This window comes from Homalodisca vitripennis, chromosome 2 (assembly GCF_021130785.1).
Source record: "Homalodisca vitripennis isolate AUS2020 chromosome 2, UT_GWSS_2.1, whole genome shotgun sequence".
NCBI lineage: Eukaryota > Metazoa > Arthropoda > Insecta > Hemiptera > Cicadellidae > Homalodisca > Homalodisca vitripennis.
The window spans coordinates 201655525-201671299 of NC_060208.1; the positions used below are offsets into that span (position 1 = coordinate 201655525).

Sequence of the window (15775 nt, forward strand, 5' to 3'; positions counted from 1 at the left end):
TATATATATATATATATATATATTATATATATCTTATATATATAAAAATCTTGAGTCACGATGTATGTTGCCAATAAACTCCAAAACGACTGAACCAATTTCAATCAAATTTCACATGTATCCGTAATTTAGTCTAACTTAGAAGATAGGATAGTTATTATCTGAATTATTCGCTTATGTCGTGAATATAAACGAATAAAATGAAGAAAAGTTTTCAAAGCGCCTGCACATTATAACCTGCAATTACGAGATAGATACGTATATTAAACAGTGAAACACTATTTGAAGGCGCTAAGTTATGATGTATAATTGTCTAAACTAAATTTTTGGTTGAACTTAAAGGTTGAGTGGTAGACCACTTTGTAATAAAATACATTATGCATGTACATCGGGGTTGGAAATATAATTTACTTCAACCAGAAATGCTCATACGCGGGCAAAACTTACGAAAAGCGTGCGAAGCCGCGGGAAACAGCTAGTATATATATATATATATATATATATATATATATATATATATATATATTCTTCCATAGTTGATTATATTATCCAAGATTATTTGCTATCTGATTATATACGATCGTCATCATATGTAGATGTAATAATAATTCCCAAAATAGTTTTAAAGTAAAATTATACATATGTACAGGTTAATATTTTCCAGTTACTTAATATTAACAAACTAAGTTCTTAGTAAATAGTAATATTATTGTTAAGATTAATTTTAAACGTTAAAGAACACCACTAATTAAATAAGAAAAACGTGCTCGAAAACTTTGTATCCACATCACAGCAAGCACTCATAGTGTCAGATCGTCGCAGCAAAAATGGACCGAAACACAAATATTAAACGATTTTCTTAAGTTTTATATAAATCAATCGCGTGCGAACTACAGTAGGTTAGTTTTGACGGTACTTTCGTATTATCCGGAGGCCACTATGTTTTAACAGTTTTTTTACTAGGACACTAAAAACTGCATTATTAGATAGAACAGACTTATTGTGAAAATTAAATATCATTACTCGTATGACGATCGGTTCTTGTTTTCTGCTCCCGAAAGGGAGCGATGTCAATATTAGAAAGAAGCCGCTTTGTCCCTATCTACTATTTGTCATTAGCCTATACATACGTACGTATATAAATATTATAAAATAAATATTTAAAAAAATTATATGTAAAGTAGACATTTACGAGCTCTCATATGATTTTGGCTTAAATTTGAGTACTATCTCGAGGAATGATTTTCTTTTTCCACCAGAAGTGCGGGGTGGCGCCGACGGCCAGTTACATTCCGATCAATAATTTCCCGATTTCAGATCACGAGCCAGATCGTCCAACGTGATCTGACATCGGAAAGGTTCTAATTCATTTTGATGCTCTGTGACGTGAGAAAGGTCAGAATGGACGCCTTTTGACTGCCGCCGAACTGATTCACATAGTATAAAGCTTGGATCTACAAAGCGCTCAAGGAATTTTACGTTTCCTCACAAATGACTAATCTGTGGTAAAGGCGGAAAACAATGAGCGGACATATATTTGTGGTTTAGGTACAGTACTTTTAATTACACACACACCTTTAAATTTGAGAGAAACCCATTAGTGTTGTCGATTCCTAGACAGTGATTTTATTCAAAACAAAACATATTACACTAAAGTTTATTGATTCAGTAAACAAGACCCCACATGCCAGAGTTCCTTTCTTGTTTCTCGTAATTATAAAATAATTTAAGCCAACGTGGATATTTCAGTATGTTAGCATTGTAAAGAGCATGACATTTATTTTTTCGACTCATTTATTCAAGCATATTTCAAAAAGGTCAGAGTATCGACCGCATCATAAAATTTATCTTGACTGCTGGATTCTTTTTCTTCCAAGATCTCTCCTTGGCTGTTGCTTTCCAGGATGGAGTTGTACTGCAAGGAGGTCAACAGCTTAATAGCTTTCAGTAGGGATTTTGGGGGTTCGAGATCCAAAACGATGGAGTTTTTTACTCGTGGCGGAGCGTCCTCAAAAGTCTTCGAAAGTTGCAGAAAGAAATCAGAGACGTTCTGAACTGTCAACGAAGAAAAACTGACTTTTTTGTCTACATCTCTTGGTTCGTCTTCTGAATAAAGAATATCAAGAGCCCTTTCGAGAGAGTATGGAGGATTGAGACTGAGTATCTTCTCACCTTTGATTCTATGTGGAATGTCGTTCAGAACTGTAGAAAGGTACAGAAACATGTCGGAAACGTTCTGCACAGTCATTACAGAAGCGGAGAGACCAAGGTAATGCTCAAAGCTGGACATATTTTTAGGAACATCTTCAGGTTTCTCGAGGTTGGTTCTGAACACACCGCGAACGATGGATGATTGAGAATTAGTGGTCAATTTAGGATTAATCTTAGTTATTTCTCCACTGGATGTCTGCTTACTCATATCGCAGCCTTTTATGATTTCCACATCTCGGTTAGGATTGAGATGAACTTCTAACCGATCTTCATCTGGCCTTGGAGATATATCATCATTAAAATTTTGACCGTCCTCAAGTAAAACCGAAATGAAGCAATCTTGGAAGTACTCCGTTGAGGCTAACATTGCGAGGGTCCTCATCATGGATTGCGGAGGGGACAATGTTGAAAAAGGTCGACTCTTAAGGCTGGGAGGAGCGTGGTTCAGTGAGTCCACCAAATGAGAGAAAGCTGTGCAAATCCTATCTACTCTTAGACAAATATATTTTTCGTCATTAAAAGACGAGTCTGTATCATGTGAGTCGGAACTTTCAATGTTATTTATACAGTCTTCTAAGATTTTCAGAACTTCAAAAGCCAAGAGTTTCCGCTGAACGGAGAAATTTGGATCAGTCTCTACTGAGAAACTAGTCAATTCAATTGTTTTTGTAATGACCTTGACAAGAGCATTTGCTATTTGTTCTACTGTAAAATCAAATTCGTTTGGAAGTTCTAATGTCGTATCCTCTTCATATCTGTTCTCCTCAGAATCACACGTGTGAATTTCCTTACCGTCAACACTAATTTCCTGCATTTCAAATCTTTCATAAGAACTTTTCATTTCTTTTAGGATTTCACTTGCAATAGACTCATCTGAGGACCACCATTTTGCTTTAAAACGGTCTACAAATGATTCCGTTTTCTTTTCTTCATTTTGAAGTGGTATTAAATCTACTGATGTTAGATATTCACTTTCAGGAATAGACTGAGATGAGTTTAAGAGTGTATCCTCATTAACCATATCGTGGGCTTTTCTATTATCCTCAAAAGAACTTTGAATTTCTTTTAAGATATCACTGGCAATAGACTCATCAGACCCCCACCATCTGGCCTTAAAACGGTCCAAAAATGAGTCCGTTTTCTTTTCTTCATCGTGAAGTGAAGTTAAGTCTACTGATGTTAGATATTCACTCTCAGAACTAGTCTGAGATGAGTTTAATATTCCATATTCCATATTCTCTTTAACCGTACTCCGGTCTTTTCTATTATCCACTCCTTCGTATCCTAGATTGGTTTTATCCCGTTCTGCACCAGATTTTATTCTTGTTGGCAAGTCGTTCTCATCTTCTTCAATCAATTCCATTTCACCCTCCTCAATGCTTTCTAAAACTGCATTTTTTAAAATACTACTGTTTATTTTACGTAGAAACATTTCATCCTGAAGATAATCAGACTGTAACAGTTGCATAAGCATTCTTGTCTCTTCGTCAGTTTCTTCACCTCTTTCATCACTGTCTGAGTTACTTCTACTGTCGCAACTTTCAGTGGAACTGGCCGGTAAATTCTCGATAGTATTCACTTCATCAGGAACCTGCTCCTGTTTTAGAATAGTTTTTATTTTGTCTTTCATTCTCAAAATCTCTTCTTCCACCAGTAACGTCATTCTCGACCTGATCTCTTCTATAGGATCGGGTGCCTTACATTTGAAGACGTCGTCATCACAAAAGTCCAAACCGAAAGTTTCTATACTCGTCAGAAAGTTTTTTGCCAGTTCCGACTCGTTTTTTGATTCCAAACGCCCACACCCCTTTAAATTTATTCTGCATCCCTTTTCGCACTCGGAATTCTTGTCGCACTTCTTGTAGTTCTTCTTCAGCGCACTCTTAGCAGCCTGCGGAATTTCCACACAGCTGGAGCTGCTACGCTTCATCAGATGGACGGAGATAACCCTCTCCACTTCCTTTGTAGCTCTCAACATCTCGAGTCTGTTCTGACTCAGAGATCGCCGCAAGTTCTCCAGTTTCAGGTCCAGTTGCTTGAACAACTCTGGCTCGAGACCCGCCTCTACCCGCACCATGTCTCTGATGAGTCGGATCCGCTCTCTGCTCGCCGCACTCAACAATCCTATGCTGGGGGGTGGTGGGATCTCCTCCTCCAGGTCGTTCGAGCACATGCTCTGTAGTACGTTCATCACGAGCTCCTTGAAGTACCGGTCCTTGTAGCTGTAACACATTGCACTCGTATCGTATACACTAGTTCTCTACAGGACAATTAATAATCTCTACTATTATTTTTGAATAGTCTAACTCCTTAATTCTAGTCATTATTATTATCATCTGAAGTAATCTGAATCTTAATCTGGAAGTTTTTGTTGGCCTGAGGCTAGTACCTGGTGGGTTTTAAAACGTCTGTTTTCTTTCACATAATCCATGTACTTCAAAAGCGTGTATGGCAACCAAACAAACTCTTTCCTTTGGAGAGAATCTGAATAAATATGGCAGCGTGAATCTCCAACCATCATCATAAATGTTACAAACTTTTTATTGAATTGAAGTTAAGTTATTTAAATAAAGGGAAATTAGAAACTAAAAAGTATAAGAACCTTTGAGGCGGAGGTGTAGTTCACACAGCACAAGTCCTGTCTATATTAATGCACGGAGCAGGAATTTAGGTGATTTTAATTAGAAACAATTGCAGTCTTGCGGAATGAGGTTTCTGATGAACAACTCTGGACTGACAAGAAAACAAATAAGAAAACACATGTGTAGCTAAAAGGAAGCGAGAGAATTTGATATGTCGTAAATTATTCATCTCTCATTTATCATAAATATAACATAAGTCACTTAGAAATATAATGATAAATTCACTCTTTTAAATAATGTCTTTTGTATGTTAAGATACTTTTATTTTTAGTTGATTTTGTTCATTTTAAATGAATTTTAAGTTCATCCACATCATCATTACGTTCTTAATTCCAATCAACCTAATTTGAAATGTAATGATTATTTAAACTATAAATTTATTTTCCTCTTCCACAATTTGAAAGTTATTCAAAGGAAATGTAACGATTCCTTCACTATCGAAATTCTCTTCACCCAATGTAGTGACGAGTGTCAAGAAGACGAGAAGACTACAAACAAGATTGCAGCATGTGAGGCCGTGAACAACATCATCCTTCTCCTTCATTTGACTGAGAATACTTACATTTCACCACTGCCCTAACATTTCTATTATCTTCTTCAAAACTAGTGCATGGACACAATAAGTTGTCAGAGGTGAGAATGGAATACACAACGCTAAGATAAATAAAACATGTAAGGAAATTTTGATCAAAGGGGATGAAGGAACGTGTGTATAGAAAAGAAGAGGACTTAATAAGTTGGAAGAGAGATGGTCGACAGGTAAAAAGAGTTCACTTTTGTGCCAATCCTATTTTAATAAGTCGTTGTAAATGAATTGTCCAGTTAGTGATAAATTACACATAATAGTTTATCAGTAGCGCAGCTGTTATGCATTGACGTTTATCTAACATGTCATGTAACATATTATACATTTAACAATATGTAGAGTAAAACATTTATTATAATTCTTTAAAGCAGGATTTCTTCTACAGCCTGTCTTAAACCATTAGAAAACGTAGCAACAATGTAACTGAGGAGGACGTTTTAATATTTACTTTTACTTACGACAAACTTGGGCTACCAAGTGATGTAGTAGTGAAAAACTTAGTGATGTTTTTCTTAATAGAAAATATCAACTTTTTACCACACAAGAGAGACAACATGTCCTGATTCAACCATTTTAGATGAGAAATTTCAGATACTTGATGTATAAAGAAAACAAGAATAGAATGTAAAAATAGAACATTGTAAATTCTGTTGAACACGTAAACATTGTAACACACACATTGTAAAACAGTATAATAAGTATTCCGTGTAATAAATGTTAAAAGATTTAAACATGTTTAATAAAATAAAAAATATTCAACATTTGATCTTAATAAATTATTTTAAAGTAGGGTTTGTAAACGTTTAAAACCCGTACAAAAATATTTGCTTTCAAAGTGTTTGATGTCATTGAGTAAATAATATTGAGTTACAATATATATTCCCGCCAAAATTTATGTTACAACCTTTTCATTGATGTACCCAAATACAGAGATTAAAATTTTGTAGATGATCCACCTATTATTTTTGAAGTTGTTACAAACATGTGTCATTTATATTAAAAGAACGTTCATGTGGTTATTATTTGAAATGTATACATACTTTTTTCACCACTATCAGCTGTTCTTTGCTTATACTGTTTTAGTGGTTGTATAAAAAACTGTGTAATAAATAACGTCCCTCATTTTATTGTTATCATTACTCTAAATATGATTAATTAAATTTGCGTTCTTGATTCTTATTAAAACATTTAATCTTCTTGTGTATGTTTTTAAAGCAAATAGTTTTTTTAAGTCATATATTATTAAAAATGTGTCTCTTCCTGAATCTATACCTCATGTACGTACTGTAAAGGTTCACATTTTTATCTATACCCGTTTTTATTTGGTCCTGGTTACAAATTTGTACAAATGTCATACTAGAAGACCTGCAATTCCTCGTAGAATGACTAAAAAAATCTTTTTTTCCTTGAGAGAAGTTACTTTAAAGAGCCATAACTTGAAAACATCTTAATGAAAAGCGATTACACTGCCTTAGCTGTCATTATATAATATCCCAACGCCTATTAAATATATTTCCAGTACACTAACATTACGGTGTTCAATACGTTTCTTCAAATAACACGTAATGTAACGTTTACGTACTCACCAGACTGAAGTAGCAGAATTTGCTTCCAGGAACTTGTGTCTTGAGAAGCCCAAGGAAGGTTCCTTGATAAGTCTGGGGTTGATTTTGCCCTCTTCGTACACGTGCACAAGTTTCTCGATCAGCCCTCTAACATACCTCTGCATTAAGTTATATTTGTCTACATACATCAATCATTACAACTTCAGGAAACGTTAATAAACGAAGAGAGAAAGGAGATCAGTTGCGTACTAATTGGCCTGTTTAAGATTTGAAAATGTTTCAAGACCTCTTGTAACACAAGAACTAAACATGAATAGATTAGGCATCTCAATACACCTGCAACCGATTGACAGCTGAAACCGATTCTATCCTACTCTAATAAATTCTCTACATCGTATCGTAATCTCTGTGCAAAAAAAGAAATTTTCTTAAACTGACAACAAAACTAATAGTAGTAAAGCTTAAAACTGATTTTACACACAAACAGTTTCAATCATTTTTACTAGCGATGATGTAATTTTTCAACTCAGTTATGTCAAGATCGTAATTTGGTTTTTGTTCAATCGATATTGAATTTAATTGAATATGGGATTCCTCAAAATTTAATTTTAGGGCCACGATCGTTCTTTTTCGTAGTAAAGGACTGCATGGAATTGTTTCTGATAATTTATTTCTATATATTTGCAAAAGTAAATATAAGACAGAGGCAGATGCTTCTCATGAATACGATACAATTTATCACTGTAAAGGAAAAATCCACCAGAGATAGAAGCACTGACGTTGATTGTTTAGGTGAGATATAAAATTGTAACTTACCTACCTAATCAATACCTCATAAATTAAACTGTCAATAATTAGTTGAGCGTTAGCGAAGCCTACCACGTGTGAGGCTGGATAAATTGTATTAGTTTGTCTGTCCGCATGATATCTCGTAAATAACTAACCTATAGACCTGATAATGTCCATGGATTTCTACATGGACAAGAATGAGTGTTACTTGCTTCAATATATTATAAGTTTAACCTGTAAGTATGAGAGTAATTTTCATAATTCAGCACGAAAAGGTTGTTTTTTTTATTTAATATTTTACTCAACTTTTCCTGATCCTTAATAAATGGATTAAGTTATCCATATGTTTAGTCGCTTGTACCTCTATTTAAAAAACAATACAAGTTTCTTGGAATCTTGTAATATATTTTCAGTAGCATCAAGACGTTTTAGTTTTACTATTAAAATTGTCTGAGATTAAAATCGGATTACAATCAAAACAAGACCTTGTGCCAGTAACTTCCGGTCAGTCAGAGACGTCATGTCTAAAGTTGGGAAATTAATAACTAGTCCAGAAATACATTTCTGGTGTAACCCGTTCATCATCATCAATAAATGTCCGACTGTTCTTGGTAGCACTATGTGGTTTATTTATGCACTCGTTCAGTCCAAACCGTTCCGAGCAGTTTAAAATTTACATCGTTTCTACATCAGAGACACCTATAAATAAGTGAAGTGGTAGTCTCATTGTCTCATCAGGAACAATTACGATGTGATAGACACGATCTCTAACCACAGTAGTCTAACCGAGTTTTCTACACATAAACGTAGCTATGGTAGAAAGGGTTGACTCAATTGAATTTTGAGTTTAGCTCCAGTTCACCTTCCTTTTATTTCAATGTCTGGTATTTGACATTGTCTCAGACTTGACTCCTGGAATCTGGAGTCATTTAGATGTTCAACATGTAGTAGACATCAACATCACTTACCTTGTAGACTGAAAGAACCCCTGGGAGTACTTCGGGTCGTTAACTTCGGTTCCCAGAGAAGTCTGAAACTCTTTGGTCAGCAGAGACTCCAGCGAACGCACACCGACCGATCCCGAAGAGGTGGCGAGACCGATAATCGACTCCGAAAGCTTGTCGAACTTAGTGTTCAGATGGAGGTTCTTCTCTGACAGAGTGGCCGGAGGGTCTTTGGAGTCCAAGATCTGGCAGGATCTCCCGGGAGGTACTTGAGACTCCTGGTTTTTCGAATCTGTTTGGTTTTTCACGATTCCAGGTTTCGCGTACACCGGTAGTAACTTTTCAGAAGAATGCTTTGTGCAGCATTTGCCGTGGTAGTGTCCGCTTACCAGCGGGCTGTCTATCTTCGAGGAGACTTTGTTGTAATACTTGCTGATAACTGACAACGGTGTCTTGGCTCCTCTTGTGGAGGTGTATGTCGATTTAGAGTTTGGTCGGTTGCTCATATTCCACAATCATAAGGATAAATATTAAGATTGATTTATTACTATCGACGACTTAGTACAAGAATTTAGATACTATCAAATTGTCAACAATATATGAAATGTGTGACGAGACTGTTGTGTTCGTTTAAAGGTTAGCACATATTTTAAAACATTGTTATGCATGATGCACTACAAAAAAAACAACATCTGTTTCATAGTTAAACAAAAAGTATGATGAAATAAAAGCAATAAAGACAGCGCACGAAGTACGCTCTCTTTACTCCACCTAGTTGTGACCCGATACCAGTGCCCTGAGAACTAAAAACCTGCATTGCACTAAATCTTAGCGTTTCTTTCAACAAATTAATTTTTTTAAAGTCCGATATACTTCTTAAACAATAACATTATAGGTTATTAAGAGGCGATGTAGTTTTCGGCCTTGAGTTTTTTCCCATAAAACAACATTGAATCTTACGCACAGTTACGGCTTTATTTTTATCATAGCAGTATAAGAGGCGTTTCATTTTAAAGATAAAATAGTAAGCATTCAAATGTATTTTTGTTTGTGAATTTGTTTTGTAAAATATATACTTTTTTAATACTCAAACAATGAAGTACAAAAAGCTTGAAAATTTTCTGATTAACATTTAAAAATATACGACAAAATTTTAAGGCGTATTAATTAAATCTTGTAAAATGAGACATCTTCAAAGGTCATAAAAGTGCAACATTGCTCTTATAGGGGTTATAATCACGACAGCCCGTCTATTGGACAGTCTCACGTTCAAATATGGCTGTAGAATTTATTATTAACAGGCACAAAATAGTTTTAACGAACACGTTACCTTAATAATAATGTTACGTGTTTAAACGTGGTACGTTACAACGTACCAAAGATCAACATATATTATGTTACTACCAAAGAAATTACCAAGTTAATTTTTTATTGTATATTTTCTATACAAAACTCATATCCTCAACTTTATGAACCCTAAATGAGAGAATGGGTTTTAATTTGTGTTATTATACAAAAATTCAATACTTTGACTTACTATAAGTAAATGAATACATTTATAGTGTAATATATTTGAACTGCTTATAAATGCTTAGATTTTAACATACCAACTATTGACATATATTATGTTACTAAGACAAAAAACGCCAAGTTAATTTTTCATGGTATAACTATATTAACGAAACAAAGATTAAAACATTCTAGATTTTTATTTGAATTATGGAAATAACCACTTACATTAGAAAATACCATAGATTTACTTATACCAGTTGTCTTAAAAGTCCCACCCTCGTTATTAACTTTCTTGTGAATAGAGATTGAGTGATTTACTTGGGGGAATGTTTATATATGTCCAACTGAGATTTTGATGTATGAACATTTTTTTATTTCCCTCCCCCAAAATTGGGGTTTTTTTAAGGAGTAAGTCAAAAGTTTTAAACAGGAACCCCTAGCAAGTGACATATCATTTTTAAGGTATTATAAAAAGAAGAATAATGTTGATAGCTAGAGGTCTCTATTGCTACTCTATCAAAGTTGATGGCCAGCAAAAGTTTAAATGTTTTTATAAACCCCCTACAGTTTAAGTTATATTTAAAGTTAGTGTAAGGCAGATAAACATTCACTCACTAGTTATTTAGAGAACTTACGACACAAAATAATAAATCAAATTACTACAAAAATCAACAACCATGAATAAAACAGGATATATTATGTTTTGTTTTATCTGACCGAAGCCCATTAGGAAGTCCTGGGAATACCAATAGCTGGTTTTGCCATGTCATCTCTTATTGGTTACCATTTAGTGTGTGAAAAACATTCAGTCAAGTTACTTGCTAATTCAAAGTATTGATTTACCTCCAAAACATCCCATTTTTGGGAGGGGGAGTCAAAACTTTTCCTACATCAAGAAAATTCTCAGTTGGTCATATAAACATCTCCAAAGTAATATCACTCGATCTCTGTTCATAAGAAAGTTAATAGGGATGGTGGGGGGGGGGCTTTTAAGGTGCTTGTATTATGTTACTACCGTAGAAATATCCAAGGAGGATTTTCATAATATATTTTAAACTACATACTTCTCATTATTAATACGTTACTGTGTGCTGAAACCACTCCAATGTGGAGGAGTGCTAGAGTAAATCCACCCCTGTCATCCACATTGCGTGTCAACTGCTTGTTCGCTCTGTCCGTCGTCAAGACCTACCAATTTTGGCAAATACCAGAATAATTTACCCAATTATAGCTTAGGTTACATATTGACTAAAACAAAAAGTAAAGAATGTCTTATTTTACCAGGCGAAGTTAGGGCTAAGAAGCCCTCTCTAACACTTAACCTGGGGACCAACGGCTTAAAGGTGACTTCCGAACCACCACAAATGGCCGGGCAGGCGGGCCGCTTGCAAGGACAGGATCGCTCAGAAGTCACCCAGCCAAGCGGCGGCCACGCTCGACGTTGCTTGATCTGGTTATCTTGCGATAACCGCCGTACCCGCTACACTGCGCCATTGACTAGCCATAATAAAATAAAACTTATATTTTGTAGTAATTAGATAGCACCTTTGTCTTCATAATCTGCATTTAATATTTAAAAAATGTGAATGTAAACAAACGTCTGCCTCCTTGGCGAACTTAAGCTGAAAGTGTCCACAGCTGTTTAGTATCAGTTAAATTTGGATTAGGGGACCTAAATATTGTAATATTTTTTCCCAAATTCTTAAATATTTTAAACTACTCCTATTTTTCTCTTTATCAAAAACTTCCTCGGACTTCGATGTTAAAAAAAATTAGCCAAATGGATCCAGCGCTAAGATTAGCGCTTTGCAACAGGTTTAGCCATTTGTTTTTATTTATAAGATGACAAGTATACTAAATATACTTGCAATACCAACACGTTGGAGTATTTAAGTACAGACATTGTTATTAAATGAACGGCGATTTCCTTTGGGTGTAATATATCACTAGAAACGTAGTATTGGAAAACATATCATACACAAGTTTGAATGGATGGATGGGTGCAGGTTTTTCCTCCCATCATTAAAGGTACTGAGGAGTTTAAAGTCAGTTTTTGAGTACAATTATTTCAGCCCTAGTATAATAAATAATACTACCTATTACATTTTGAGAAATAAAACTAATCGGCTCCAATAAATTGTAATCTATCTAGGTATAAAAGTATTATCAAGAGGTCATTATTTTTGGAAGGGTTTCCCTACCGGGAAGCTAAAAAACTACATTGTTAGAAATAACAGACTTTATATGACTTACTGTGAAAATTGCGTGTCATTATGACGTTCAGTTCATGTTTTATGTAGGTACGGAGGCCATTCTGTCTCTATCTCCTACTTATTATTACGCGATATAAGAAGGTTTAGATCAGGTTATCATAAATATGATATTAGCAGTTCCAAAGTTAAAGATAACCTTTACGAGCACTCACGTGACCTGAGCTGCAATACACTATCTACAGGGACATTTTTCTTTTTTCTCCAAGAATGCGGGTGGCACAAGCCAGGGGCATTTCCGATCGGCACCTTCTCGACCTCAGACCTCATAAGGCAACATCAATTGTTTTTTTCAATGCCCATGACTAATAATCCTGGGGCAGTTTCGATGTTTTGTGGGGCAGTTTTGTTGTTTATAGCATAACTAGTTGTTTCCCGCGGCTTTGCACGCTTTAAGTAAGCTTTACCCGTATATGATCACTTCTGGTTCAATTTAATTATATTTCAAATGGTGATTTAGAGTTTTTCTTCCTGGCACAATCAATAAAATATGTCATATGTACTTATTATAAAGTGGTCTAACACTCAAGCTTTAATTTAAATCTGAAGACAAATATAGATCATAACTCAGCCTTCAATTGGGGTTTGGCTATTTAATATATGTAACTGTTTCGTAATTGCAGTTTTTTTGCCTGGTGCTGATTCTATCTCTAGTTTCATAGTAAAAAATATCTCATCACATATAGTTCCAGTTCTAACATATATTTTTAATAAAAGTTTGAGTGAGGGGGTGTTTCCTGAAAAACTAAAAATTGCCAAAATTGTGCCTGTGTTTAAGAAAGGACAAAGTACGTCCATCGAAAACTATAGACCAATATCATTACTTTCAGTTTTCTCAAAATTATTAGAAAAAATCGTTAAATCAAGACTTATGCCATTTTTAGACCATTATAACTTTATAGCTTCAACACAATTTGGTTTTAGAGAGGGAATGAACACGGAAATGGCTCTACAAAATTTTATATCGCAAATTCAATTAAATTTGAATAATCCAAAAAGTTCCAAAGCATCAGGTTTGTTTTTGGATATCAGCAAGGCCTTTGACACAGTCAACCATGAGCTGTTACTAAAAAAGCTGGATAGGGCGGGAGTGCGTGGTGTAGCTCATGAGTGGTTCAGATCATACCTCCGTGAGCGGAAACAGTTTGTTTGTATTGGTGGCTATGAAAGCTCGACTAGCACAATTATGTGCGGTGTGCCACAAGGATCTGTTTTGGGTCCCATATTATTTTTAATTTTTATTAATGATCTTTATAGAGGCCCCTTTTATGGTAAACTAACTGGGTTCGCTGATGATACAGCTTTATCTTATAGTGCCCCAACTGAACTACTTCTATGGAATTATATACAACAAGATCTATACTATCTTCGATTATGGTTTAGTAACAATGGACATGCATTAAATGCTCAGAAATCACTATATATAAATTTTTCATTAACTCAAACTTTCAATTATGATGAACCTTTGAAGTACCATAATTTGAGTTGTCAACAGAATCAATGTGATTGTGTCACCCTTACTCAGGGCAACACTGTGAAGTACTTGGGACTCCACATTGATGAAAACCTTCTTTGGAAAGTACATATAAAAACAATTAGAACATATTTACTTGTATTTCTTAGAAAATTTTATTTTATTAGACAACTTTGTCATGACAATGTATTAATAAAAATGTATTTTGCATTTGTTCATTCTAAATTAAACTATGGTCTGTCATGCTGGGGCAGTACATTTAAATCACATTTAAAGAAAATTACAAGTATTCAAAAATCATTCATTAGAATTATTTTTCGGAAAAATAGACGTGAACATGCTTTTCCATTGTTTTTTAGGCTAAGAATACTTCCACTGCGTCATCTATATGTTTTTAAAGTGCTATGGTTATTTTTCCAAATTAGTGGTAATCCAGGAGTCACTATTGATCTGCAAACAACTCTTGGAGATTATATTACCAGGCAGATCGGCATGATCAGGCCACCGAGAGTTAATAGCTCTTTGCTACAGAAGTCTTTTATATACCTCGGACCCAAGTTTTACAACAGTTTACCTGTTTATATTAAAAACTCACCCACAATGAATACCTTAAAAATCCGTGTCAAGGATTGGCTCTTGAATCATGATACTAATCAATTGGAACAATTGTTTGCTGTATTAAACTAGTTAATAACTACACTTTTCTTAAACAATAATATAATAACCAAACAGGTAAGATAATATGTCCCTCTAAAGAATAAGTAAAAAATCTATTTAAAAAAATAAAGTTATAAACAAATTTACTTTTGCGTAAATTATTTTTGCCTCAAATGTACAGTAGTTGCCTCAAGACAGATAATAGATACAGTAATGATATTACATGTGATAGCTTATGTTTTCATATTGGATGTGTGGATATGTGTGTGTGTGTGTGTGTGTGTGTGTGTGTGTGTGTGTGTGTGTGTGTGTGTGTTTGGTTAACAGGAGACAACAGTAAAATTCCAAATTGAAAATATAAAATACTGGTAACTCCCACGCAAAATCAGAAGAGTTTATCTTCTCTTGCGTGTGTATTTATTCTCTCAGCAGTTCTGCATCAGCTTATATTTCTGTTTTGTTTAATAATTTCTATTATAACATTTGTTTTCAATAATAGAAAAACACATCCTAATTAGTTAACACGTTGTTTGATCAAACACTAGGTATAGAAGTATAATATTGTTGTTGTTTTGTTACAATTAATTGATTGTGAAGAGAGAATAAACGTTTCATTTCATTTCATTTTTCATTTTTTTAATGTACAGGCGGTTTTAAAACTATTACCTTTTGCAGTGCCGCCTAGTGATGAGTTACATCAATGAGCATAGCATATAAACCTTCTCCGTTACAAAATACATACACATACAAATTTTCATAATGATCGGTCAAATAGTTTACGATTCTATAAAGGACAATGAATCTTTGTATGTATAGATTTGAATTAAGGTCACATTATTTGAGATAATAGTCTGTAAGCTGAATATGAGGTTTGATAATAATTAATAATAACATAATTAAACTATAGTGTATTTCTACCTCGTATGTTATAGTAATTTTAATTATTACCAGAATTGATAAAAGTAGTATTGAACATTGTACAAAATGCTCCATCTTTAAGACTAGCTTTAGGTTAAAGCTCTTTAGGGAATTACTGATGAGTTAATTGTAGCATTATGTCCCTTAACATCTCTACATCTTTTTTCTGAGGCTAATTATTGTCAGTATGTGCGTTTATTAGCTCAC

The 15775-nt window shown here is 34.3% G+C and overlaps 1 protein-coding gene across 1 annotated transcript; it reads right to left on the bottom strand.

Moving 5' to 3' along the window:
- Positions 1-1601: 1601 nt before the first annotated feature.
- LOC124355265 lies at positions 1602-9396 on the bottom strand. Its single transcript, XM_046806316.1, has 3 exons — positions 8762-9396; positions 7026-7151; positions 1602-4433 (listed from the first exon to the last, which is right to left on the bottom strand). Exons 1-3 carry the CDS (start codon positions 9241-9243, stop codon positions 1799-1801), a joined length of 3243 nt encoding a protein of 1080 aa, XP_046662272.1. The 5' UTR covers positions 9244-9396; the 3' UTR covers positions 1602-1798.
- Between the last annotated feature and the right edge of the window lie 6379 nt (positions 9397-15775).

Excerpts from the sequence above, each read along its gene's own strand:
- LOC124355265 (XM_046806316.1), bottom strand. The coding sequence starts at position 9,243 with ATGAGCAACCGACCAAACTCTAAATCGACATACACCTCCACAAGAGGA. Across the intron at positions 7,152-8,761 it reads GGGTTCTTTCAGTCTACAAG|AGGGCTGATCGAGAAACTTG; the intron begins GTAAGTGATGTT and ends GAGGTATGTTAG. Across the intron at positions 4,434-7,025 it reads AATTCTGCTACTTCAGTCTG|CTACAAGGACCGGTACTTCA; the intron begins GTGAGTACGTAA and ends AATGTGTTACAG.